This window comes from Trachurus japonicus, chromosome 23, assembly GCF_045865225.1.
Source record: "Trachurus japonicus isolate A0001 chromosome 23, Traja_1.0".
NCBI classification, from domain to species: domain Eukaryota; kingdom Metazoa; phylum Chordata; class Actinopteri; order Carangiformes; family Carangidae; genus Trachurus; species Trachurus japonicus.
Window position 1 is genome coordinate 12,345,220 of NC_140929.1, and position 24,284 is coordinate 12,369,503.

Here is a 24,284-nt window from a genome sequence, read left to right on the forward strand (position 1 = left end):
AGGAAGAAGGGGCCAGAGAGAAGAAGAGGAGGAAAGGAAGATGAGAAGGAGAAAGCAGATGTAGCGAGAGGATTTGTAAGAAGTGAGAAGAGGAAAGGAACAACGTCACTGTGAAGACGACGGAGTAGTGATCAGCTGTGCACAGACGGCATCAATCACCATGGTAACATGAGTGAGCTGCAGAGAGTCATAGGTCTGACTGTTGTTTCGTCTATAATACTTTATAGGCTTCACATCAAAAAAGGGATGTGCCGTGGAAAAGAGCAGATCACAGATGTGTCAGCTCATGAGTCTTCATGTTTTCCGAGTAAGACAGCTGGAACATAGATCACGTCTATTAATAACAATGTCCCAAGCTCTTCAGTCAGACAACAAACTCTGTGACGTGACAATCGTGTGAAACACACGCCAGTCTGAGACCATGCAACCACGAAAAAAAACTTCTATAGACAGTGTACGGCACAGTGTCAGTGGTGGTGCAAATCCAAGCAAATTCTCTGTGCAATGCAGATGGGCAACAATCAAACACAAATACACTGTGGAGATTTTGTTTATGTGATTGGAAGAGCTGTGCTGAGGTTAGTCATCTTATAGCTCCCCTGCTTGACCTCTGCAAAAGAAATGCCTTAAAAGTCAGGAGTCAGGAAAATTGTATGCTTTTCTTCACTAAGTTGTTCAAATCAAAGTTGAAGGGGCATAGATGAAAATACTCAACATCACAGTCCTGGGTATTTTCTATGTTGAGGAGTGTTTTTACAAAACTCACTCCAGTGAATAATAATTGGAGCACATACTACGCATGAAAAGGTCAAAATGACCCCCTAAATATGTTGGGGTTGCTGCCTCTCAAACTGAACTTAGCAGCAAGCATACAAGCTAAATTCTACAGCTGTATTGCAGAATGTGCAAACAAACCAGTCAAGCTTGTTACAACTTACTAGCTTTCTGTCATTTGAACTAAACACCTCAATTACCAGTCCCTCATAGCCAGAGGACTGTGCTACGATATGCAGCACAGCGGTTAAATACACTGTTATTACCCCTCTGAACACAACATGTCCAACTGAAGACTGCAATATTATTTATAGCAAGTATCTGCTTCTTAATTGTTCTATTAATAAAGTATCTAAGTAACACTAAATTGGACTGAACCATTGATGTATATACACATTTCAATATGTTTCCCATATTAACCATTCACTGTTGATCAGCTCTGATCCGGGAAATAATACCTCTCATTTTCCATCTCCATTTCCATAAAATTTGCTCGTGTATTTGCGTCCATGCATTTTAATCAGGTGGTTGATATCAAATGTTTTTTGTGAATAAAGGAAAACTACAAACTACAGACGTCAATACAGGGGCGAAGCTATGTCCAAAAACCACAAAGACAAATGGGATTAATCTGGCTATCAATATTCAGTTCAATTACAAACACATTCTCCAAACTAATCATAATTACACCCTACGATACACACTCATACAAGCACAAAGTTACACATAAGGATAGACACAATGGCACCTACAATTCACCCACATACAGTGATACATCATGATACCTGAACCAGAGCCAGATGAGCTGCTTGGTACAGGAAATAAAGGTGCTCTATGCTGGGAGACGGACTGAGGTCACACAGCTAAATACACAAAACACACATACATGCACACACACACACACACACGCGCGTAAACACACATTATAACAAACCCAGTGAGACAGGCAGCATGCCGATGAGAGCCAAAGAATGGAAAGAAAAACACAGAAAACAAACTGAGTTGATGCAGAACTTTAAAGTGAGAGAAAATTTCAGAATGCGCAAAACATGCAATAGTTACACCTAGACCAGGTGTGACAACAACATGATCTTTGAATTTCCATTTGTTTACTGACGGCAACATGACAACCAACTCGCTGAAGACAGTCAAATAAAGACGTATCTGTCCACAACTCATATGTTATTCAATATCTATTCATAGGGAATGTTTGTCAGCTTTGTTATGTACATTTAATGGTACAAAAAGTTTATGTCAAAACCTTTGCTGCTATGCTGAATTTGGAGCTCATAAACTGACTCTATATGTGAATGTCTGTGTATGTAGGCTACAGTATGTGTCCATATTTGTCCCTGTGGCCTCCACGCTTCCACTTATAGACATACATTCATGTACTGTAAAACACTCAGAGAGATGTTTAGAACTCACATTAACTGTGAGATGTGCTTATGACGCCTGTAATGAGTCACCTCAGCTGAGAAAGGTGCATAATTACTGTATGTATATACATGTAGGTTTGGTGTGTGAGTCACTAAAGATGAATGCAGACGTAAATGACAGATGCTGAATTCAGTCCAGCACCTGTTGTTCTCGGGGATTAGTACCAGCTTAGCCAAACTCCAGGAATGTGTTTTTGAAGTATTACAATTTAAATTGAAACGTACCTGTGCAGGTGCCTGCGGCAGAGTTGAGTGTGTGGGGCTTTGGATTGACGTACTGCTCTGACTGGATGAAACAACCTGGAGAGCAACACAAACACAGACAAAAAGTTTGAAAGTGTAGATGTAAACTTGCATTAACATGCACATTAACATCCTTTTTTGGCTTGATGCCTTTTTAACTGGAGCAGTTCCCAGTCATGTCCTGTTTATAGTAACCCAGAACTATATGGAAAATGTCAGCTGGGGAATAGAAGTTTTATTACATTATAATCTACTTTATCTTTATTGTCGATTTCTTGACTGTTTGTTGACGAACATAACAAGATAATACGATTTTAATGTTATGATATCAGAAAATTTGCTAAAAATGGAATATACCCCTTACATAAACATGGCGAATGTGATCGTGCAGGATTGACCGTTTAGACTGGTCCAAAAATCACAACTTTCCATCTTATGCTGACAAGAAACATTTGATCTTCAATTAACACCCAATTTCATGCTCAATCAAATCTGTTTAAGGCTTCAATTAGTTCATTGCTGAAGTGTGTGCTGGGGGCTAAAAGAGAGAAGAAAAAAAAAAGTTCTTAGAAAGTATGTGGTGTTACTGCAGGCAGAGTGCCAGTTCTGTGGAAGTGGTTACCTTCAAGCAAAGGCAGCGACTTCAAAGAGAAAGCCAGAGTCATTACTGTATAAGCACAAAAATAGGGGAGGGGGGTCTATTTTTGTATTCTATCTTTATGGGGTTTAGACATCAAGGCATTGGAAATGTGTGCAAACTGATAATGTAAGGAGAAAAAAAAAACTGGATGTTTAAGATGTGACTTGAATTTTGTGTAGTTTTTCCTGGTAGTCTCACTTGTTGGGAGGTTCCAGGGGGAGCAGGCTGGGAGCTGGAGGGGACCAGAGGGGGTCCCGCTGTGGGCTGGCCAGTGGGAGTCTGCATCTGCTGTTTAGAAACAGATTAAGACAAAGAAAGACAGAAAGATGGACAGAGAGGAGGAGATGTCGTACGATGCAAAATGACGGGGTGATGAAGTTGAGAAAACAAGAGAAATTGGGAACAAGGAGAGAGAAGAAAAACAGTCAGGACATGTTTGTAGCTTCTGGCTCAGAAAATTTGCATGAGTGCAAACACAAGGTACGTCAGCAGTCTCTCTACCGATCGGTCTAGGTTTTCTTCTTGTGTATGCACACATGTACAAAGACACAACACATATGTACTGTATCCATCCAGCAACAGATATATGCACAGCGACACCCACTGTATGTACAGTATACGCACATACACACAGCTTGTGGTGTAGCATGAACAGTACGGGCACTGCACTGGGGGTTAGGCAGGGTGTGAGTACAGGGTTGTTGTTTTTTCACATGCAGGTCGGGGCCCTAGGTGATTGGCACTAATAAGTGGCTGTTAACGCAATCATTGAAGCACAGCGTGGAAGCGGGACATCAAACAGTAAACTAAAAGAGTCTAGATTTCCAACCTTCATTGCCATTGTCTTGAAAATATCCTCTCTAAAGCATTTTCAAAAAACAAAAAAAATTATTTGTGGTACCTGAGTCATGTTTGATTGTATGTTTTCAGTCAGTTTAGAAAATCCTCAGATCATTTTATGATCCAGAGTCCTCAACCAGGCTCTAATTGCTTTAAAGTATCATACAAATTATTGCTATCCATTTCCAAAAAGGTTAAATTCATTAGCGTTTTGATTTTTGATCTTGGTCTATCTCTGAGGCCGTACAGAGCTGTACTTTTTCAACCTGATTTCTATGATCTACGGCTCTGACTGCAGCACACAGGCAGTTATGACCTCTCTGTTATTGACTGAACCCTTAGAAGGTTGTATGCAACTTCATACTTGGAACGAAGCTCGTGTGGAAGGAGCTTACAGTTAAGTATAGTTGCACCAGACACACTACAACCTACCTTCTTCTAACACCAGAGCAGTCACAGAAATTCCACAGCACAGAGATAAATAAATCAAATGTATAGAAAGATTTTTTTTTTTTTAAAAACTCAAGAGAAACAACATGAAACAAAAGACAGAAAACAGAGACTGAAGATTGAAGAAATGAAAAGACAGGACAGTGATTCTGTGAAGTGGTTCAAAGTAAACAACATAGATAGAAGTATAGATGACATTGATAATATCAGCATTCTAAGGGTTAAATGAATTTCAAATGAAACCTTTGAACCCTGTGTGAGAAGTTGATTTCCAGTTGTCTGGACAGGAAATGGCAACATAATATGGTAAAAAATAAGGAACTGACTTGAAGCCAAGATCAGCAATTATTTACAACACAACACAACTGAGAGAACCTAAAATACACAACTGAAGTGTCTCCCTGCATGGTTACACTGCCAGGTTCGTCTAAGCCCCCTTGGTTTTGTTGTATGTTTCTGTGTGTTTGAACGTACAAATCAACAAAGTCTCACAGCCTTATTATAGTTCAAATGACTTTTTTTTTTTTTTAATTCTTTATTTTTTTATAACATATCATACTAAATAACTTGTATATGTCTAGAATATATGGCTATGAATTTCCATATACAGTGTTACTTATGCTGACGTTGGACTTTGGATTTGTACGAGCAACAATTTCAAGTATACCATGTGTACAGTATACCTGTACAAACACACGCTTCTCATATACATTCATATATGAACATACACACAAAATATTACTTACTGATATTGACAAATAAATCAAATACACAACATATAGACAGAAAATAGGGGCTTAGACTGTTTATAAAGCTTATACACCAGAGAGTGTCTCAAAGACTGCGCTCTAAATGTTACTTTTGAACTTAATTATTACTTGACTGACTATAATGATTCTAATGTTGGTTCAAGTCAGATGTTTTCTGGTCAGATGTGCTCTGGGTCGTACCCAGCTCTGTAAATCTTTACTGAAGTAGCACTGACAGAGGCCATGTTTCAAACAAACATGTGTCAACAACTTCTTCCTCTACAAACAAACAGTGTCAACGAATGAATAATGTGACATTATGAGGGCAGACCATGAGACTCTCTCTGTGGCTCCATGTGACTGGGGGGGGGGTTAAACTCACAACCAAAGACTGGGCTTCTGGGTGGGTAATGTATAAACAACAGGGATTGGGTGTAATTGCCTCTGGGTCAAATTACTATTATAAATTAAATAACACTACTTTTCTAGGAGACATTTTACCTGATGATGTTATTTTTTTGGCAAACTAAATGACTTAATTGGCACAAATGGGAAAATGGATGCATTAACTGTCTTCACTATGCAATCAACCTGATTATCATAGTCAGTGCGATGCAGCAATTAAAAAGAGGATAGAACCACCTAATATAGCAATTACACAATATCCATCATCGTTATGAAGAGAAAACAATAATTTAGAATAGTAATTGACCCAGGGGTGTATGGATGTTTTTTAAGTCTAAACTCAGTACCAGAGTGGGGTTAGCGGCCTGCAAGGCCAGCAGTGACTCATGGTATGTCATGTCAGGTTGGGCTGGTATCACCCCTCCATGCCGGGCCCAGGCACTCTGGATCAGAGACTCCAGATGATTTGATGACGCTCCCCCATGCGGGAGCTCGGAGGATGGGGTGGGAGGGAGAAAGCTCTGCATGGAGGGTGGATGTCCCTGGGGATCTATGGGATGGACTCCCCCTGATGAATCGTAGAGCGCGGTGGAGGATGAGTGAGGGATGGACTGAGCGGCTGAGAAGTCAAATGGAGCTACGAGGGGTGGGGGAGGGGGGGACTGGAACTCTCCTGCGTCAGAGGAGGCCATAGAGTCACTAGACGGTTCTGGGCTTCTGTCCTTCATGGTTAGACCCGGGTGGTGGAGGAGAAGGCTTCCTGGTGGTAAGGGCAGCTCAGGACTGATATAAGCGTACAGCTCTTCTGTCACCGGCTGCAGACGGCTGTACGTGCCTGAGCCTCCTGATCCAGTTCCAGTGCTGTCTTCCAGAGGGAGGTCCATGGAGCTTCTACGGGCTCGGTAAAGTCTGGATGCCAGGAGGCCGGGGTCTCCTGCGGCAGCTGCTGCAGCGGCAGCCGCCGCTAAATGGAACTCAAAGACACTTCCAGTGGATGGTGGGGCGTCGGCCATTACTGGAGGTGCAGAGATAGGGAAGGCAGACGGCGAGGCATGCTGTGGTGGAGGATAGCAGCCCTCAGACGATGAAGAAGACACAGAGCCACCTGTGGACGCACTCATGGGAGGTAAGGGAGGAGGGATTGGACTGTGTGCACTCATTCTCTGCATCAGGTGAGGGTGCAGGAAACCTGGTTGAGGTGGAGGACCGGGATCGAAACCCAAACTGGCGGCAGCAGCTGCTGCTTGCCTCTGCTGATGGAAACTCAAGTGACCAAGCTGGTGTGCAGTCATCGGGTATCCTCCGTAGGCCATGGCTTCATAATGGTCCAGTAAGGCAGCTTGATTTAGACTTAATCTCCTCACTGCTTCCTCGTGCTCTGCTCTCATGTCTTTATAGCCATACAGACTCGGGTCAGATTGTCCTGGGAGATGCAGCGGCTCCGCAACACCAAGTCTCTGAGCAGCTGCTGCAAAACTGGGGTTTATCATGAACAGAGAGGGGGTCTCGACACCCTCCATTCCAGAAAAGGGGTGCAGGCTGCTCCCATAGCGAGTGTAGGCTGGCTGGAAGTGGCGGGTGTGCGCCTCGAGAATGGACGTGCTCTTGCGTCTCTGCGTGTTGTAGGCCTTCGGAGGCCCAGTGGGTGGAGGCGAGAAGGAAATGGGGCGCTCAGGGATGGAGGGGAAGAAAATAGCAGGGGGGTCAGGAAGGGTTGGGAGGGGAATGCTCCCTCCTGCTCCTCCTCCTGCGCTTGTTCCTCCGCTGTAGGGGTGCGGCATTGAATGCTGCTGCGACAATGAGATACAATGGATTTAAGAATGAAACTCAGAGAATGAGAGAGAGAACCACAGCAAAGGCCCACATGAAATGGAGAAAATAGTCAAATAGTCAAAAAGAGCATACTTCCAAAACAATACCAAGAGAAAAAATGACAGATATTCTTTCTCCATACTAGAGACAAAATGATATGGTTAACACAGAACAGGTCAGGAAACACAGCGTACCTAAAAACTGTAGAAAGACTAAATGAGATGAAGCCATTTGGTAACATACAAGACACAGAGCAGGTTACAACAGGCTGGCAGACCATGTGACAACACAGAGACAGGCACACAAGACAAAGACAAGACAGAAAGAGAGGAACACACACCGGTAGCTCAAAGGCAGATAGGAAGCGGAGGTATTAAATGCAAAGAAGAGGCCCAAATGCTCTAAGATCAACAATATCCTGACACATCTGCACAAGAAAACATCCCTGCAGAGTGCTGACCCTTCAACTGTAGCCAGCAACTTTAAATTCATGTGAAAAACAGGGTAATGGATCAAAATACATATAAATAATTCAAGACGTCACTCTATGCCACTTTGACCTAGCACACAGATAAGCTGCTTCCATTTTGCTCTAGAGAAAATCTGAATGAGAGAACTGGTTGCAGAATGTTTTTATAAATGTTTCACACATGTTGTCAGAGAATAGACAGCAGAAACAAAGTGTTTTGCTGGCTACTTCATCTCTGAGAGCGTGATGACTGATCCATGGTGTGACGCTGATAAAATGACTGATATTTCCTGAGGTTTAGGGTGACATGTGTTGTTGCTCATGCTACTTTATCTCTCTCCTGTCATTTCCCATCATCTCTCTACCACAAGCTGCCTGAATAAAAGCAATGCCCCCGCAACCCAAAAAAACAAAAAACAAAAACATAAAGAAACAAAGGCTGAAAAGGCCTCAGAGACAGCCCAGGCAGCTTCTAGTACAGAAAGTAAAAACTGTGTGCTACCTGGCTAAACCTGTTTGAGCCATGTCATTCATCTTTACATCTTGGAAAAAGCTCAACTTTCTAATAGTGAGTGGTTTCTAATAGCCAGCGCTTTATAGTCATTTCACAAATGATGACTTTAATAATTTTGGTTTTCAAATGAGCAGATGCACAGGATATTAAACATTCAAATCTTAGAGTGAAGTCAAGGAAAGACATTTTGTCTTCAAGATATACGTAAGGTGGTCTATCAGAGGGAGAGAGAGAGAGAGGGAAAGACAGATAAATGGATGGGTAGAGGAGCAGACACAGCAGTGCCTGAAAGATTGAGATCATAATAATCTACTTACTCACACAGGTGCCACTTAAAATGCCTTGAATTCAGAATAAAGATAATCTGATTGACTTAATCTTGTACAATTTGATTTCAGTACTGGCTCAGTTGACACAGTTAATTATTGAAGACTAGAGACTGAATCAATATTCAGTAAAGAGGACTATGACGGCTGCAGTCTTACCAAACAAGTTCAAGACTTGTAGTTTAACTTGTAATTAACTCACAAATAAATTTAATTTTCTGAATCTATGTAGTTGTGTCATCCAGCAGTTAGAACAAATTATTTGTACTCAAATAGTACATTTAATTTGTCACGAGTCTCCATTTACAGAGACAATGGGCACTCTCATGATAAATACAAAAAAGTAGAATTTATCTCATTTCAGACACCAGCGTGGCCCATACCCCTCATCTTTCTCTCTCTGTCTTCCCCTCTGGTTCTCACCACCACTTTGGCCCCAGGTGATTGAGACTTTGAACCTACAGGGGTCGAGAACAGGGCAGGTAGGCTGGCCCTCCGCTGCCTGGCTCGGGGCACAAAGGAGGCAGAGTGAAGGGGTAGGACTGTCTCAAGGGCCTTGGAGAGGCGCCCGGCGAACGTCTCCCTCTCAGCAGCGAGAGGCATGCAGGGAGGGGTGGTGACGTAGGAGGATGAGGAGGACAGATCTGGAGGAGGGGTGGAGGGCTGCTTTGGAGGAACTGCCAGGGGCGGAGGAGCATGGGCAAAGGAGTAGGAGGAGGGGGGGACGCAAACGGACATGCTACGACTTCGACGACGGCGCGATGCAGGCTGCAGGCCGGGGATGGAAAAGGTAGGTAGGGATCAACATGAAAGGCAAACAAAGAAATTTAACTACCAAAAAACAAATACAAATACACTTACACAGAAAACAATAGGAACAGGACAAACATGAAAATTCAGATATTACATTAAGAAAACGCACACAAAAAATCAGCTAAAAAGGTTCCCATTTTGTGTAAGAAAAAAAAAACTGGTGTCATGTTCCGTAATTAGAAGAATAAATTAAGAAGCAAGATAACAACTACTAAATTATTAAAAGACTTACAGAGAAAATCATTCTCTGAGGAAAGAACATTGCACCACTTTGTAAGAGGAAGTAAATATAAACATAAAATGTACAGCAACACAAAACACAGTAACACAAATACTCAAAAATTCTAATGACAAAATGAAAGGGAGACGGGAACACAAATTCATAAAAGAAACATCTAAAGTCGTATCTAAAGTCAACATTACTGAAAACCAAATTAGAAAGAAAAAAACTCTGCATAAGGAAGTGCAATTATCCAAAACAGTTCATTAAGTTGTTATTTAATACAAAAAAACCACATCAGTGTGGCTACGAATATTCTGCTGGCTCCAAAAACGATCTTTGAAAAGGAAATAAATAAATCTACTAAGAAATGTTAGGTCGCTTCAAAGACAGATCTAAAAAAGAAAAGTCCTAAAAAAAATAAAAAAATAAAAAAGCTTAATTGAGTTATTCAATCAGTCTACAAATGGAATGATCAACAAGAAATTGGTCAGTGAGGGTGCTGGTGATCTGGAACGGCATTCATAGCCAAAAGGTCACCAGATGGAAAAGTCAGGTGGGAGAATTACATGAGAAATACTCAGTGTCACTGCTCCAGTGGCAAATACTCATAAGGTGCCAGTGAGCAAGGAATTTGACTCAGGGCTGCTAAAAGGTCAGCAAACAACAACTATTAGTTAAAATAGACAGTGTGCCCAGGAAACTTTCCCTGAGAGAGTGAAGGAAGGTACAAGGTAAAATATTCACAAGAACTGTGGGCTGATGTGTATCCAAACAAAATGATGACCAAATATAAAAAACAAATTATGAAAACAAAGAAATACAACAAAAGAATTACAACATAGTGAACAGATACTAAATAACAGATGTAACAACCAGATGTACAGAAAAAGGATCATAAAGAAAAATGGATTTTAACATACAGTGTAAGGAGGTTTGAAGGAGGGAGACAGAAAGAGAACTGGTTGATAAAATGGTAGGACTGAGGGACAGAGATACGTGACATCTGGAGGGTAAAGATGGAGCAAATGACAACTTCTGTGAGGAAACACACCCGAAACGAAATAGCAGTAAAAACCTCAAGGACTAATCAAAGATTTGACTGAATATCAGACTGTGAGCTACAAATGATTGTTTACGTGGCTAAAATATGAAATATTGATAGTGAAGTGTGTTGTGTTTGTAAAATCTCTACAACACCGTAGGTAACACGTCTCACTGAGGACCGTCTCATCTGATGCTCCAGGTCAAAGGTTATCGCCTCCAAATCAAACACACAACTGCAACACCCACTCCAAACCATGGTGCAGCGCTCACTTCAAACTAGATGAGTCGTTATCAGCGCATCTGTGATCACGGCACCACGCAGAGATGTGTGCAAAGTGCAAAAAAAACCCAAAAACTGAACATGCATAATGTCAAAACTCGACACGACATCACAACTCACCATCGGCTGCGGCGGCTGGGCATAGCCCGGGTGTTGCTGCGCAGGGGCAGCAGGGGTGGAGGGATAAGGGGTCTGTGGCTGGGAGGGGGGCTGGGTGGAGGGGGGGCAGCTGTAGGACATGGTCAGCTGACCGAGATGAGGGGAGTCTGAGGAGAAAACCGAAGAACCCTGGCCGCTGTCCATGCCTCCTTCAGCTGAGAGAGAAAGATGTGGAGACATGAGCAGGTTAACCTTAAACTCCGGCCCACATCATGTTAAAACATGAAGCACTGGTACAGAAGATGCTTTGGAACAGTGTTGTGAATTCTTTGGATTTATTTCATTATTACCTTTCAGCATATTGTAATGTCAATGGACTTGTCTTTTCAGACTTAAGGAAATCTAGGCTATGACAGAAAACTTACGAACAATAACGGGTCTCTTCTATTCAGAAAGAGATTGTTTCTATTGGCTGGTCCACAAATGCAGGTGCATATTGAATACTGCTGATAGTTTAGCCTTATGCTAACCATAAGAAAAGGCTTAAATTCTATTTTTAATGTTTATGCCTTGTCTAGATTTCTGCCTAACCCAGCTTTAAATCAGAAATTTCAGACACTTGAGCTGATACTGTATGATATGTGACATGTAATTTAAGATCTAATTGAAATTAGCATACAAATCATCTTCATCGATGAGGTCTGTGTTCGTACAACTCATCAGGAAACAACTGATCTTCATGAGCCATGTGTTAAAGTATTCAAAGATCTTCACAGGCAGGAATATATACACAGGAAGGATATGATGATGCAGAGGTCTACGACAGCTGCTAGATCCTGTTTGTAGTATGTCTTACATGTGTGTGAGATGCCGGTCTGTTGATAGTGAAGCTGGTGTTGCTCCACTTCAGTCTCCTCTGCCTCTGCCTGTAGACAAACACAACTCAGGTTAAACTTAAGAAAAAAACTCCCATTGTCTACATTTCTACATATTACAACAGGTAAATTATGCAAACAGACAAATTCTACAAACCTGTGTGTGTGAGGTTTTGTGTGTTTCTTGTTGCTGTTGCTGCTGCTGTTGATGCTGTTGTTGTTGTAGTTGTTGTTGTTGCTGCTGCTGTTGCTGTTGCTGTTTTTGTTGCTGTTGGAGCTGTTGTTGTTCTCCCTCCAGTTTCCTCTTCTCCTGCTCCTCTCGTACCAGCTGCCTCTGCTCTCTCTTCCGTCGGATCAGAGACACACGGTCCTTGATGGCCTTGGCCATGGTCTTATGATCGCCCTCAGCAACGTAGCCAGACTCAACCTGAGGGGACCGATGATGCTCCCATTAACAAACATCCATCTATTTTTATCATATACAGTAGTTCTTTCTACACAATACTGCTCCCCTCAGTCTTCCTTCCATAATCATCTCTCCGCCTTCACACCTACCATTTCCTGGGCCACATCTTCAGGGACGTCCTTGTTGAGGTCAAAAGAGAACTCGATGGCTTCGTTGTCTTTGTATTTGCCTGAGGAAACAAAACAATAATTATAGTGTAAATATCATTTTATTGTACAAAATTACCACTTTGATTTCGGAATTTGTCAAATTAGGACAGATATGATTTTAAATATGCACCACATGTGACCAAGACTTTAAAAAGATGTTCATGTTGGAGTTTCTTTTAAATATAAAAGTATTAATTGAGATAATGAAATTAAGACAATTTTTTTGCCTTTGAGCTTCTTGACGTCTTCTATCCTGAGCCAAAGTTTGATGGCAATCATTTCCCCATCGTCTTCCTCTGCCAGTTCAACCCTGACCCCTGTGTCCTCCTGGAAGAACGCATGGTTCAGCAGGATCTTTATGGCATACCTAGAGGAACAAGAGACAAAAAAAACCGACTTGAGGACAGAAGATAAACAGCCACGGATGAAGACCGAAAGATGAAAAGACCGCAAATGCCTTGTGAGCTGACGCCCAATTTATAAGCTAACAGGAGAGACATGGTGTTTCATTAATCTGCTGGGAATCACAACATGTTGACTGCATTTAGCCCAAAGACAGCCTTCCACATACATTTCACATTCTGTCATTTAGCACTGCAGTCTGGGAGCTCCTGATGGCTCCTGTAGGAGGGGGAGAAAACTCAGTAATCCTAAAAACGACCCCCAGTGTTCCTGCGACAGGACAATGAATCAGATGACTGTTCTTTACCAAAAGACCAAGGTAACTGGATTTGTATAATAAGTAAAAAGAAAAGAAAAGAGGAGTGAGCGCAAGAGGGGGAGAAGGTCTAAGCTCTGGTCAAGTTTCTAAAGAAGCGGACGAGAGGCTATGGTGGATATTTTGGCAGAGACTGAGCATGGGGAGAGAGAACAGAGCTCTTCTTATTTCTGACCAAGAAGCTGTGAGTTAGAACGGGATTTAGAGAAAAGAGGATTTTACTCTTCAGTCTCACTAGTGCACAATAAAACTCAGGCATGAATTTTATTTGAGACATTGCTGAGTGCAGTGATGATGATGATGATTATTTTTAGAGATTGAAGGCAAATGCAAATGTAGGGAATCATTCTCCGTCAACAGATCCAGATTCGGTTGTTTGTGTTTGCTGACTCACCTCTCGTCCTTGTTTGTTCTGATGCAGCCCTCTATAATTTCCTTCACCTCAGGAATGGCTACCTTGTCAAAACTGCCAGGCTTCACTCCCTGCCAAATCACACAGAGACAGAGAGGAGCAGTGAAGACAGGGAAGCTTTTAGAGAAACACAAGGAGACAAACATAAGTGAGGATAAACTCAGGCTTTTTACACAGGACTAAAACAAAGAGTTGCTCTTTGCTGCCTGTGCACAGCAGGGATTTAACCTTGGCTTTGAACACACTCACACACAAACGTACTGTTCCCATACTGTATGTGCTGTACATTCATTCTGTGAACACCTGAGGGTCATTTTCTTTAAGAATATACCACTGATTTGTTTGTGAGCCATTTCTCATATTTCAATATCCATGAATCCATCCATTAGCCACAGTACCACAGTTCATGCTCACCTCTCTTACTTCTTAGGTAAATGGATAACAGGACAGATAAAACAGGAAAAACTGAGTAAAAAGTGAAACACACTGGAGCATGTGAAAAGACAGATGCCAAATGTTTTTTTATATACTGCTAGACTTTCTGTTGCTAATTAAATTAAACCTCCTCCAAGTCTGTGAAATACATGCAAATGAATTATTTGCTTTAATAGTGTTGGACGTAGAGGTCCTGCAGGGTGAAACTGCACAGTAATAGTTTGATCCAGGGTTAATTCCCACACTAATGCAAGTGAACGACTTCTCTGGAATAAATAATGTAGCACAACCTTTCAAGGCCAATGAAGAACATGGGACTACATACTGAAAGATAAGACAAATAAAAATAAAAACACTTTGAAGCTAGATGATAAACTCTTCCTACAGAAAAGGGTGCAACACACCCAGAAGAAAAAGAAACAGTTAAAACACAAAACATAACACAGCCGATTAGCGTAATGCAGCCCAGTGATGACGAATGAAAAATTAAGTTGCTTTCAAGTGCCAAAATGGTGCAGTACATGACTGTGGCCAAGGAACTTCTAAAGCTAAAAAAAACGTAATAACAGGTCCAGCATTCGCCCAACACTGAAGAGAAGTTCAACTACACTACTCACCAGAAGGCATCTTAATGACCAGCACAAAGAGCAACAAGTAGGGAGCTGAACCTAAAACCTAAATAAATAAGAGGGAGTGAGCAACAATAAAATACTATATTCACTCTGTCAAATATAGATATAGATATAGATATATACTGTATATTTGACAGAGTATTTTATCTCCAAACTGGTTGCAATTTAATATTCAAGACATTCAACATGTGAAGTTTATAACTTTTTTCCTAACAGATATATTAGAAACAAATGTATACATTTAATATTGAAGCTGTGGACGGATCGAAAGCGATGGAAAACAGGAAAAACCCAAAGTAAAAGAGAAAACAGTTACTTTAAGTAACCATCAAATAAAGGCTGAGTACAATAACTTACCTTGGAAGAAGTGGACTGGAGAGTTTGACTGACAGATGTCTTTGAAAAAAGTTTTTAGTCTAAAGTGACCGGGTGCCAAACAGATGGACTGACTGTTTATCTCAACCTGTTTGTGCCAGCGAATGACCACCTCCCTCTGCTCTTTCCTCAGGCCGCCGTCCCTTCCTCCTTTACTTTCTTGGCCTGTTTCTCTTCTGCAACCCCCCAGTTCATCATTACATAACACCCCCCCCATCTCTCTCTCTCTCTTCCTCTCTCTCTCCCTCCATGTCCCTCACACACACACACACACACACACACTCACTGCGATTACAGAACCAAACAAAGTTAGGACTGATGGAGGAAGTAATGGTATTAAGTCTGACAGAGGAAGGGAGGATGAAGGAGAGAGATGGACAGAGAGAGAGAAAGAGAGAGAGGAGAAAGCTAGATTTTAGTTTAACAAGGCTGACTGGCGGTAAGGAATGTTCCCGGAGGAGAGGGACCATGAAACATGTCAACAGCATTGTATGTCAACGTATAAGAGGATGAGCCATAAAGACTATCCACACAATCCTGACTCTCTAAGCACTTCAGTCATCCAGAATAACATAGAGGACTTTTTAATCCTGTATGAATTATACATCAATATCAAATAGAGTATTTTATTTTGAAATAATCATGTGAAAATATATATTATGTATACGTAGTTAAAATGTTTATTAAAGTATATTTTCACTTTGTTGCTCATGCTAAACCAAAATTCAAACTCTTTAGTTTGTGACCCCTTAATTTGAATTACCCAGTAGTTCAAAAAATATTGGTAATTCTGTGTATTTGAAATTATTTTCTCTGCTTGCCATTTCGATTAATCTGACAATGCCCCAGTAATTTCATCCTTGTTGTGAGACCTGGATTGTAATTGTTTTAATTGTACTTGATAATGATTGTTTGACTGTGTTCTTACCTGTTTTCTAATATTTTATTTTATGTAAACTCTCGTTCTTCTTTGCTGTATTTGTTGTTCTCTCGACACCATTATAAATGAGGACCTTCCTCAATGGTCTTCAAGAATAAATAAAGGTTATAAAAACCACCAGTCAACTGACAAAATAAATCAGCCAGTTCAGATTGAAGTTGACGGCAATGGTGAAGTCTGAAAAAGATTTTACTGTAGAACTTTACTGCTTTGTAAAGTTCCTGAAATAACATTTAAGTAATTGAGCAGAAAATTAAATCGCACCAAATCACCAGGTAACTTTCAGAACTGCTCGATAACTCATCTGCAGGAAACCGCTGAGGGGTTAACTGAGGAGAAACAGTGTGAGCGATAGAGGGTGGAGAGCTGTAAGCATGGATTAGGCAGCAAAATTAGAGGAAGCAGGTGACTGGGGCATCCTGGGGTTGTCACAAGTTTGCACATGTGCGCATGTACGTGTGTGTCTGTTGCCAGTGACAATAACGAATACGGACAACTGGAGTTGGCCATTTGACTAAATATTTTGATGAATGAATAAAAAAATGATCTGAGCAAAAATGTTGCTTCCAGTAGATGAGATTACTGCTATTAAGTTATCACTCAAACACATCACACACAGCGCCGTGAACCCAGAGACAGAGGTCACCAAGATAATCAAATATGGTTGGATTACATTGGGAAAGAAATGTCAGTTTCGTAAGAGCGAGCGGAGGGAACATGGTAGGAGAGGAGGGCGGCCTTATGGACACATGTGTTTAAATAAACTATCTGAATTTATTCTGCTGATATCAGCCTTGTAAATTGAATTGAGAGAGCCAGACACAGGGAGGCAGATAGCAACACTGTGAGGATTTGATCAATAAATACTGAAACATGGGCACATTAAAGTAAAAAATGTGTATAACACTAGGATCAAACCCTGCAAATACAACATTTATCAGGACTAAAGACTAAACACTGGTCCTAATGCAGCCCTTGTGTGATTATCATTATCTAACGTACTGTAAGTGAAGTAGAGGTCATGGCAGGTTTTAATTCCTGGTATTCAAATTAAAAGGAAAAATCCAACAACTGCCAGTGTGTGTCTAAAGTTACCATTAAATTTGAATGGTAAGTCTTGACTGAGGTAACAGCAGCACTTGCTTTAGCTGAACGGGAGGCTGCACTCATCTATCAGCTATAAATAACCCTGTTGTTTAGCACACTGGTGTTAATCCCTCCTCTGTTTGAAATGAATGTTTTTGCTAAAATTGAATTTAATCTAGTAAAATGTGCCAACGCTAAAAATGAGTCCGAGTTTTAATTGAAGCTTACAGAGGTTGAAATGAGAGATGCGATAGAAGAGAGAGTCAGGGAGATGCAGAGAGAAAAGAGGAAGAACAGAAGGTTGAACAGAAAAAAGAGAGAGATTTCTAGTAAATTCCTATGGTCCATTAAGCATCACTGTCAGCCTGCACAGAGCTGAACTCAGTCCCCTGAGGAAAAGGAGGGAGGGAGTTTGCATCTGCCTCTCTCTCCCTCTCCCTCTCTGTGTGTTGGGTGATGACCTCAGCAGCACTTAATTTAAAAAAAAGCCTGTGATTGCATCTGTTGTCCTCTCTGTCTGTGTTTTTGCCTCTGTCTTATGATATTTTTTTTTACTCTTAGTGTTTCCAGCCAACTGTCATCTAAAATTTTTAGCTCAGTCTGGAAATGTTACAAAAACTAAAGAGGAATTAGGAGCATATCAGTCAGATGGGCTGACGAAAGAGCCTCTCTGTCTGTCACTAAAGAGAGCCACAAGAAAAATGGAGATTTGGTCTGATGTGGTGTTTGAAGAGTTGGAGTGGAGAAGTATTTTGGAGCCTTTTCTGGATATTGGAAATAAATACATACAGGTAAATATATATTTTTTTGTTTGTTTGTTTGTTTGTTTTTACTTCAAAGCCTTTGTTTGCAGAAACACTTCATTTATTTCCAACTCGGTGAGAGTAAAACCACTTGTGCAAGGCCAAAACAGCAGGATGAAGGGAACATTGCTTGTGACAGCGTTTGCTCAGTACTGCTCTCTAGTGGTGGTGAAAAACACGTAGCCAATGATGTGTGTGTGTGTTTTTTTATTTTGCAAAAGAGAGGTGGGGAGGGCTGGAGAACAAGAGAGAGGCTAATCAGTGCAAAAACACCATCATATGACTGAATCTCCTGCAGCTCATGCCAAACTTATTAATATAGTCAGTAAACAAGTGTGGTGAGGGAGTGGCAGAGAGAGTCAGGCAGAGGAGGATGGGATTAGAGACAAAAAAAAAGAAAAAAAGACAAGCTTGGCTTTTAGATTCACCACATGAATGTCGCAGCGTGGTGTCTCCACAGTATCAGCATTCAGAGCCTGAGACTCTGGAAAGAAGTCGTTTTTACCCCAGCTGTGCAGGTATAGACTTACACTCGTAACCCGCCTGTAGATCTGGGCAGCGTTCTGACATTCAGAGTAGGGGTACTCTGAGGTCGCCATCTCCAGCATGCACATCCCGAAGGCATAGACATCTACGGATTCATCATACTTCTCTTCGTACATCTCTGGAGCCATAAACTCTGGGGTACCTGATGAAAAGGAGAGCAGAGGAAAATAGAGGTTCTGTAATTGGATATTGCTTTATTTCATTCATCCCTCTGGGAAACGCATACTACAGAGCATCATCGCTATGGAAACCAGGATGATATCAGCTGCTTTGAGTATTTCCACATGTGGGAATGTCTTTACAACTTGCACGAACATAGATAAGAATATAGTACTGTACGTACTGAATAAAAACACATTTGAATGCTTTTAGATGTTTTATTTTGATGGCTCTGTTGGATCATAAAGTAGTTTACAAGAAAATAAAACCAAGACACACTTCTAAATCTCACACTATGAAGTTTAGGTAAACAAGCTGGAAAGGCACAAGTGCAAACTCCCTGTGGGTGTTCAGTGTAGATGTCTTCATACTTGAGGGTTACCTAATTACTACAAAGCAGCTGTGAGATTCACTAAGCATATCATTGTAGCCCAGAGTGCATGAGAGTATGTGCATTTGTGTATTGTGTATGCAGAAACTGTGTGATGACCAGAATACCTGTGGTCGACTGGACTACCGGGAAGCAGCCAAGTTATTACATGGAGCAGAACAGACACTCTGTTCACTTGTGTATTTTATGCAGGGTGTGTTAGTGTGTGCGTGTGTGTGCAGCCGTCACGTCTCCAGACAGCTTAATCCTAGCTTACCAGTAGACTGACTGGTGTGTGTTTCATATAACTGCAGTTTGCATTAACAACCCGACATTTTAGAAGCAGTTAAATTAATCTGCAGTAGGTGTGTGTGGTGTGTGTAAAGAATAAATGTGCTCATGCCATTGCTTATACAAGACTGTGTTTTATCCACTGGAGACCTCTGCACAAGCGCAAGTGCAACCCTATCCTGTATATGTGCATTAATACCCCAACTCTGTGCACTATAACTGACTACATTAGTCACTCTGCTTTTATACTTCTGTTTTATACTATTTGTTTATTCTGATTTCTTTATACAGACGATAATGTCTCTGCTAAAGTTTTATGTTACTGTAAATAACAATGTGTACTGCACATACCACTGGAGACACTTCATTTCAATGTATGCAGTACAATACCAATTAGGACATTAAGTAGAGTTGAATAAGTGCATGTAAAGTGGTTATTGTTGGGATAAGCTCACATCAATTCTATCGGTTGTTTCACTTTCTTTACCTGCACAAACGTAAACATTTACTCATGACATGCATGAGGTAACTTTGGGTGTCGTCCTACCTATCACACTCTTGGCAAAGGAGGCCCTCTTTAATGTGGCTAAGCCCAGGTCCCCGATCTTCACCGAACCCGTGGGCCCCGTGATGAAGATGTTGTCGCATTTCAGGTCTCTGTGAATGATGGGCGGAGCTCGGGTGTGCAGGAAGTGAAGGCCTTTGAGGATCTGTCGACACCACGAACGCAGAACCTTGATTTTCATCACCTTGAAACGCTTCAGGTAGCTGCGGGACAAAGATATCACACAAGAGGAGAGCATGTCACTCAACAGGGAGGGATCAGGTGTACGAAAACATAAAGAGAGCGGCGGTTTCTGCCCTGTAACAGCCAATCATCAGCCGTGTGTTCTGTTCAAGTGGCCTTTGTCCCGACATAATAACTGCCAACAAACCAGACTGATGAAGCAATTCAACCAACACAAAATGCAAAGCTGCCCTGCTTCATATAAAATATCATAAACCTCAGATGACACTTCAAACTGATTTATTCTACACTAATATTGTTGCAGTACATTAAAAACCAACCAAGGCGGAGAATAATTTCACCAAAGCAAAGCATGCAGAGGCAGATGATAGTCAGATAAGATCTTGATGCAGCGGAAACATGGATAATGCTTCAATTAAAGATTAAAGCTTTCACAACCAAAGGGGAAAACAATTCTACCTTAATAGGAACAACACACAAAAAAGGCAGTGATTCTGGTGTTTCTGTGGTGACAAGGTCTTTAGATGCACTAAAATAGACATCCAACTGAATCTGGACATACCACCTGAAAACAGACATTACAAATTCATACATTAGATTTCAGTGGATATTTAACTTTTTAAAACCATTTCTTTTAGTCATTCTCACATTACATCAAGCAAAAATAACTTTTACCCCAACATGAAAATGGCACATTTTTCCCACTGATTGTCCTATGCACATTTGATTTTGTGCAGTTGCCCATTACTTGTCCAATAGGTAGGGTTAAGTATTTCTTAAGTATTTCCTAACAGTCATCCCCTGCCTTTACACAGTTATTCCTGTCCAGAGTTTTAGGGGTCTGGAACCCATCCCAGCATGCACTGGGTGGAAAGCTGTGAAACACCTTTTGACAGGTCACCAGGCAGCGATGAAGCTAACACAGATCTCTGCCTTGTTGGTGCATACAGTAGTGTGTGTGTGTGTGTACTGTACGTGTGTGTGGAATGAGGAAGAAAACTGGAAGAAACCCCACAGCTGGGTCATTTCTCCGCCCAGCTGTGCGCCAATTAGACACGGAGACAGACGTAGTAAGCAGGGTGTGTTCCTCATCATCTTTTTGATTTGCTTAACAGTGCAGGTATGTGAGAGTTGCACTGTGTCACAGTGGGCAGAGCAAATTGATTTAATCTAATTTTTCTTATTTGATTCCTAGAGCTCAAAATAATCTTCTCCTTGTTCTGTTTAGTGCATCTAATTCAATACCACACTTTAAACTTAACTTAGCCTCCATCTGCCCATGGTCCTGGTGAGTAACTGGTAGCTGACTGACCCAACAGAGTGACCCAGTGAAGAATGTTGTCAACTTCACCAGTGGAGCCCGTCTCCGTTTGCCCGCTCCGAGTCCAGACAGCATCGCTGAGTCTGACTCCAGCGTCACCGACGGCTCCACAGATCCTGAGTGTCAACAGCTGCTCTAATAATGCTGCAACTGCAGATCTGTCTTTGCTGATGAGGAGCAGCTTGGACAACTCTGGACTCAGCATCACAGACCGATCTGTTCTGACCCAACCCCAGACTGTTGAGTTGAGCTCCATAGTATTTCAGTTGGACTATATATATTATACTTACATTACTTATTCTAACTGGGGAATCAGTACAAACTGAAAACTGTTTTTTTAACCTAAGACTAATGATCAATTTATAAATTATGATGCTTATGATACTTCAGCCACTATAATTTTCCCCATTGTACACAGGAAGCACTGGGAGGTGATTTCCTATTGGATGTCGCAGCAGCATCAAACACACCCTCTGATACATGAGAGGCAGCATCTCTGCTAGAATAACCATGTCAAGTGAGTCCTCTGTTCTGCACTGCAATGAAGTAGCTACATCAGGATTATTGGTCAAGCTACATGGTTCACAACAGGTAAAGTTATATAAAGTAGATAGATGGATATAAAGTAGTAGCTGTTGGTGTTGCAGCAGCTGCTGCCCTGTAATGTTAATACCACAGCAGCACAGCTATAAATAGAAGATGATGATCTACAAGAAAATTAACATAATAAAACTTCCAGGATCAACTTTTATTTACAGTATGATCAAAATTATAAATATCACAGAGTTGGTTATTCAGTTATATAGTGAGTGCTGTGTGTTTCTTGTATAGGCTACTATTTCTCTCCGTCTTACAAGGAGGAATCCATTAAAGAGAAAATATCTTGGATGGATTCAAATGTTTTCATAAGGAGTTTCCCACTGCAGGGCATGGAACATGTTAACAGACATAATAATCTTTTGGGGACTTAATTTTAAGAGAACATACCTCAAAATCCACATTTGCAAAACTCAAGTGTTTACACTAAAACCTTTTTCCAGCCGAACCCTCTTCCTCACACCCAGTTCCATAGTCCATCACACTCCATTCTTCGACATTTATTTCCTCTGCTCACCTTCCCTTCACTCCTCTACCTCGCCTGTCTCCTCTGTGCTCCTTCCCTCCCTCTCTGAAGTCAGAACAGTGCTGACAGACACGTTAAATGCTGTGGCATGCGATGTTGGAGTGACACTGCACAAAACATCTCCCACACACACACAGTCAGTCAACCGTGCTCTCTTTTCAACACAGAACTAAACACCTTGATGGATTTGTGCTTTTAGAATATCTATTTGTATAAACAGTATGTGAACGGTACATACATGCCTGCATGAATGAGCATTTATACACACAGCAGCATCAACAGGAACAGGACACACACCTCGTTCTGTGTTTCACACACACACCTACACACACTCGAGGACACACACACAGATAAGGGGTCTCTAATGCTCTGAACCCAGGCTGGCCAGTGTTTCCACCCTCATCATCTCTCCTTCACTATCAGTCCTCCCTCTCGTCAGCTCTCGTACTTTTTCCACCACTTCAGAGCACAGGCGACCCGCTCCTTTCCAAGTCTTCATCTGGCCAACGGCCAAATCGCTCCGCAACCTCAAATCTGTTCATATATGTACATGCATCCACCAACACACAAACTTATGTTTGGTGGAACTTAAAAAGAGTAAACCGATGCACTGGTAAGGTGAGTCTTACCATCAAAAGTGTCAAAAATAACTAAATAAAAACAACTTTTAAATGTGAATATTTGCTGGTTTTCTCAACTTATGTGAATGTGTAAATTGCGTATTTTTGGATTGCAGATGCTGATCGAACGAGAACAGGCTCAATGAACTAATTTAAGTAATTTCATCCACAATTTTGTTGGTTTTTCTAAACATAATTCTGCCCTTGAGCTACCGAACAATATAATTAATTCATTTCCTTTGATAACACATCATCCAAGTAATATTGACACACTTGGGAGTTCAGGAATGATTGTCAAGCTTTTGTCACAAAAATCGTGTCTTATTTTCTTGTGAACATTCAATTCAGTTAATCTTGTCCTTAATGTTAAATTAGTGAAGGAGGCAATGGGGAGCTGGACACTGTTAACTTTACTTCATTTCTTAACAGATTCATGGAGCTTTTTCCCTCTTCCACTGGAGGGAGCTACTGTCCTTGATAGGACTGTGCTGCTGGATTAATTCTCTCACTCTGTGGTCACAGGTAGTTCATTAGTTCATTAGTCACTCTGTCTTTAATCTGCATACCTAGTCGTGTTTTTCTATTTGTGCATCTATCTGCCTCTTTGGCCGACTGCATCTCTGTCTGCTGACCTGTCTGCTTCTGATCTGTCTCTTTCTGCCTCTGATTAAAAATAACTGTATATTACTTTGAGTCTGGTCGTCGGTCTGTCTACCCCCCCAATCCACCCGCCCCGCACACACACATGCCTCAATTGATTTCTCCCTCTGTCCATCTCTCTGTCAGGAATGAGAGGAATCTGCAGCAGAAGCAGCAGCTGGCAGGTGGGCCAATGTCCCACGATGCACGGCATGGGGGCAACTCTGTGTGCCACTCGCCCCACATTTCAGCTTTTATTGTTTCAGGAGCTCAAACAATCGCTCGCACATTCACAGTCGCACATCTATTCTGTACAGCAGAGAGACTGGCATGCGGTCATGGCATGGACAATGACAGCCACAGACACATCAATTCTCCCCAGTGAGTTGATGGGAGGGGGGGAGACTGTCAGACGCCCCTGTTATTGACATACAAACCACTGATTTACAGTCTGTC

The 24,284-nt window shown here is 41.5% G+C and overlaps 1 protein-coding gene across 26 annotated transcripts in view; it reads right to left on the reverse strand.

Annotated features, from left to right (window-relative positions):
- The window catches only part of wnk1b (WNK lysine deficient protein kinase 1b), an 83,293-nt gene that overhangs the window by 18,780 nt on the left and 40,229 nt on the right, over nucleotides 1-24,284 (reverse strand). For 13 of the 26 annotated variants that reach the window (XR_015035063.1, XR_015035062.1, XM_085769303.1 and 10 more), the window contains exons 4-14: nucleotides 19,925-20,145; nucleotides 18,542-18,699; nucleotides 13,723-13,811; nucleotides 12,838-12,977; nucleotides 12,551-12,630; nucleotides 12,153-12,422; nucleotides 11,977-12,046; nucleotides 11,142-11,335; nucleotides 5,888-7,330; nucleotides 3,295-3,384; nucleotides 2,439-2,513 (exon numbers count right to left, since the gene is read on the reverse strand). Coding sequence is in view for 24 of the 26 variants with exons in the window: in XM_085769303.1 (XP_085625429.1) it covers nucleotides 2,439-2,513; nucleotides 3,295-3,384; nucleotides 5,888-7,330; nucleotides 11,142-11,335; nucleotides 11,977-12,046; nucleotides 12,153-12,422; nucleotides 12,551-12,630; nucleotides 12,838-12,977; nucleotides 13,723-13,811; nucleotides 18,542-18,699; nucleotides 19,925-20,145 (2,830 nt within the window). In the remaining 2 variants the exon portion in view is untranslated. Of the gene's footprint in view, nucleotides 1-1,559; nucleotides 1,638-2,438; nucleotides 2,514-3,294; nucleotides 3,385-5,887; nucleotides 7,331-9,123; nucleotides 9,430-11,141; nucleotides 11,336-11,976; nucleotides 12,047-12,152; nucleotides 12,423-12,550; nucleotides 12,631-12,837; nucleotides 12,978-13,722; nucleotides 13,812-18,541; nucleotides 18,700-19,924; nucleotides 20,146-24,284 lie in introns of all 26 variants that reach the window. The other 13 variants (XM_085769311.1, XM_085769309.1, XM_085769307.1 and 10 more) reach the window with 8 other exon arrangements.